General features: G+C 38.6%; 1 protein-coding gene across 1 annotated transcript in view; it reads right to left on the bottom strand.

Annotated features, from left to right (window-relative positions):
• Positions 1-681: 681 nt before the first annotated feature.
• Positions 682-3,134, bottom strand: part of C8H16orf87 (chromosome 8 C16orf87 homolog) — a 26,915-nt gene continuing 24,462 nt past the window's right edge. Inside the window, exon 4 of the mRNA XM_021170536.2 lies at positions 682-1,718. Within this exon, the coding sequence (XP_021026195.1) occupies positions 1,600-1,718 (119 nt within the window). The 3' untranslated portion in view covers positions 682-1,599. The remainder of the gene's footprint in view (positions 1,719-3,134) is intronic.

A 3,134-nucleotide genomic window follows, 5' to 3' on the forward strand; every position in this document is an offset into this window, starting at 1 on the left:
GGAGGGGAGGGCAGGGAATTCTTAAAACCCTACACCTTATCTACAGTGTCTCTAAAGCTCCCTCTGCTGGACACTGAATAAAGGGAGGAAAAATGTAGACCCACCAGGAAATGACAGATGAAACTGAAACTGTGGTCACTCAAGTAAGAGGTCCCCTCCATAAGTCTTGGGCAGCTCAGTACTTGGTCCCCAGTCGGTGACTGTTTAGGGACAATTAGGAGGTGCAGTCTTGCTGGAAGAAGTGTGTCACAGGGAACCTTGGGTTCTGTGTGTGGGTTGAGATGTAGGCTGTCAGTTGCCGCTCCAGCATGCTCCGTACTGTCCCACTCCATCAGCATGGATGGTCTCACCCTCTGGAACTATAAGCCCCAAATAAACTTTCCTTCTACAAAGGTCGCCTTGGTCTGTGATATATTACGGCAGCAGTAAAGTAACCACCGTGTAACTCATACATATGTACTTTTTGCTTTGTTTTTGTTTTAGGAGTCAGGGTTTCTTTGTGCAGCCCTGGCTGATCTGGGATTACGAGAGCTGCTAACACATGTGAAGAGGGTTAATCACCACACTGGTAAGCCAAAGGGCGAGCATAAGGAATGATGATTTTATACTGCAAAAACTGGCTGAAACACTTTACAAACTTCACTAGGACAAAAAGCTACACCACACTATTTAATCTACTCACTTTCAATATTAAGGTTTATTTTTTTTCCAGGATGAAGTAACAGTTTAAATAATTACCAGAATTATGTATAAATGAACATTCATTCAGACAAAAAAAAATCACTGTTCACAAGTAGCTAACAAATATTTTGCAATTTATATAATAAATATATCTGTGTTTAGGTTAACAGGCACCATCTTGATAACAGAAAAGTTTTTTTAAAAAACCAATAAATAAAACATTCAAGAAAACAAGGTGTTTATATCTGAAATATGATACAGCCTCAAATGCTTTTCTTCATATAGCACCCAAATTTCCAAACTGTCTAGAAAGTTTCTGAAAATATAACTCCTACTTAAATCATTAAAATAGCGCCCAAGAAAAAGGTCAATTAAAGACAGAATTTATAATCTATATTCGTAATTCTCCATTCAATAAAATATCAATTACCAATTTATTAAAAGTCAATGGATTGTATATATGCAATCTGTTAATGGTGAAAGCCTGAAATACATACATTTAAAAGTCACTCTCCTGACAGGACTTAAGACACTGCATCTCTGGTACGGAACCTGAAAACTAGCAAGCACATCAGCTGCTCCAGCTGTGTATTCCACCCGCACTCCTGTCCCTTCAACCTGGAAAGACCCATCCAGGTTCCGGGGCTTTTCTGGTCATTTTGTTTGTTTGTTTTTGTAAATACATTTAGTAATATCCCAACACAAAACACTGATAATGGTCCTTGGTAAACAAGGAAATCCCAGCAAAGTCTAACCCACAGCTTTGCTCCCAAAGCGTGGCAGCAGACTAGAAAACAGAGAAAGCAACCAAAGGCCCTCATCCACACAGTCTGGGTGCTCCTCAGAGTCCACGACTGTCTGAGGATTTGCTGATGCAATCTGAAGAAAGTGGCAACCAACAGAGTTTGAAGACAAATATCATAGAATAAGTCTTTGATTGATAATTTTTCTATTTATTTCTGCCAAGGCAACTGAAAACACGAAAGCCTTCTCATCAGAGAGGTTAGCATAGATGTCGATTTCCTTTTCCTGTTTTTCTGTGGAAAGAAAAGGGGAAAAGTTAAATACCAAGATACCATTTTTTTAAAAGTGGGAAAAAAAATAGGATTGTGCCATAACATTTCCTGAAATTCATATCAAAAGAAAAAAATTAATAATTTGGCTTCTAGGGATGTAGTTCTGTGGAATACTTGCCTACCATGCGTAAGGTTCTAGCTCCTGAACCAAGAACTAGGGGAACAATGGCTTTCTTAGGAGACAGCGGTCGTCTGCCTTGGTCTCCCAGTGCTGGGATGAGTGGCACATAGCACTACTGTCAGCAAAAAAATATTCTTACACAGAAAATATCTGAAAAATACTCACTGACAATAAATGCTTCCCTTTTCAAGTAAGAATAAAATTCCAGTGCTGCGAACATAAAATGCATATATGCCCAGCAATAGCCTTTCCTTCCCCAGCTGCCAGCAGACATTTCTTTAATCTCGATTCAAAAGCATCCCCTCCCCATTGTTTTTCAGCTACACTGCCTTTATTTCAACTGAAAACCAAGTTCTATTTTCTGACTAAGTAGAACTTTTTGTTTCTTCTCTGTGGACTTTTCTTGCCCGGTTTCTGTTCCAAAACAGTCTTTCAAACATCAGGTTTCTGATGACCTCATTGTTAAATAAGTGTATTTAAATTAAGTAAATGACTGGAAGAGTATAGTATAACAGGAAAAAAAAAAAGTAAGATTACACAAAGAGTTGAGAATCACCTATGGGAAGCCTTTCACTCGGATACAAACTTTACTTCTGTAATTACACAGTATCAAGACACCTTTCATTTTGGTAAAAGCTAAAGACAATATATGTCCTAGAAATCATGAGTAATTCTGTGTCTCAAATAATGCTGGGATTAAAGGTGTGCGCCACCACGCCCAGCTAACATTTATATTTTTATACTAAATTTTTGTATACCTAAAATTAAGTACTTAAAGAAATGCAAAATGTAACTAACAACAGTTATAAATATATTTCATTGAAAATGAAATTGTGTTGGCTGAGGGTTCTAAATAAACACAAAGAACAGCTATAATTACTGGCTTCAATTCTTATCAATCTGTACACATTATCGGGGCTGTGACGTCATTCTTCCTACTCTTTTTTTATGTGACATTTTTCCATGATAAAACTTTTTAAAGATGTATCTATCACAGAAAGAGAGAAGACGTTAAGTCTAGAACTAAGTGATGAGTGGAAACTGCTTCTCAGAAGAGAGACCTGGAAGGAGAGGCAGAGTGATCAACAACACAGTAACCATGCAAAGCTAGCTGCGGAGGAAACACTGAACCTCCCCCCAAAGAGCAATTAAAAACCGCACACATGGGGCTGGTGAGATGGCTCAGTGGGTAAGAGCACCCGACTGCTCTTCCGAAGGTCCAGAGTTCAAATCCCAGCAACCACATGGTGGCTCAC

The sequence above is a fragment of the Mus caroli genome, chromosome 8 (genome assembly GCF_900094665.2).
Source record: "Mus caroli chromosome 8, CAROLI_EIJ_v1.1, whole genome shotgun sequence".
In the NCBI taxonomy this organism is placed as follows: domain Eukaryota; kingdom Metazoa; phylum Chordata; class Mammalia; order Rodentia; family Muridae; genus Mus; species Mus caroli.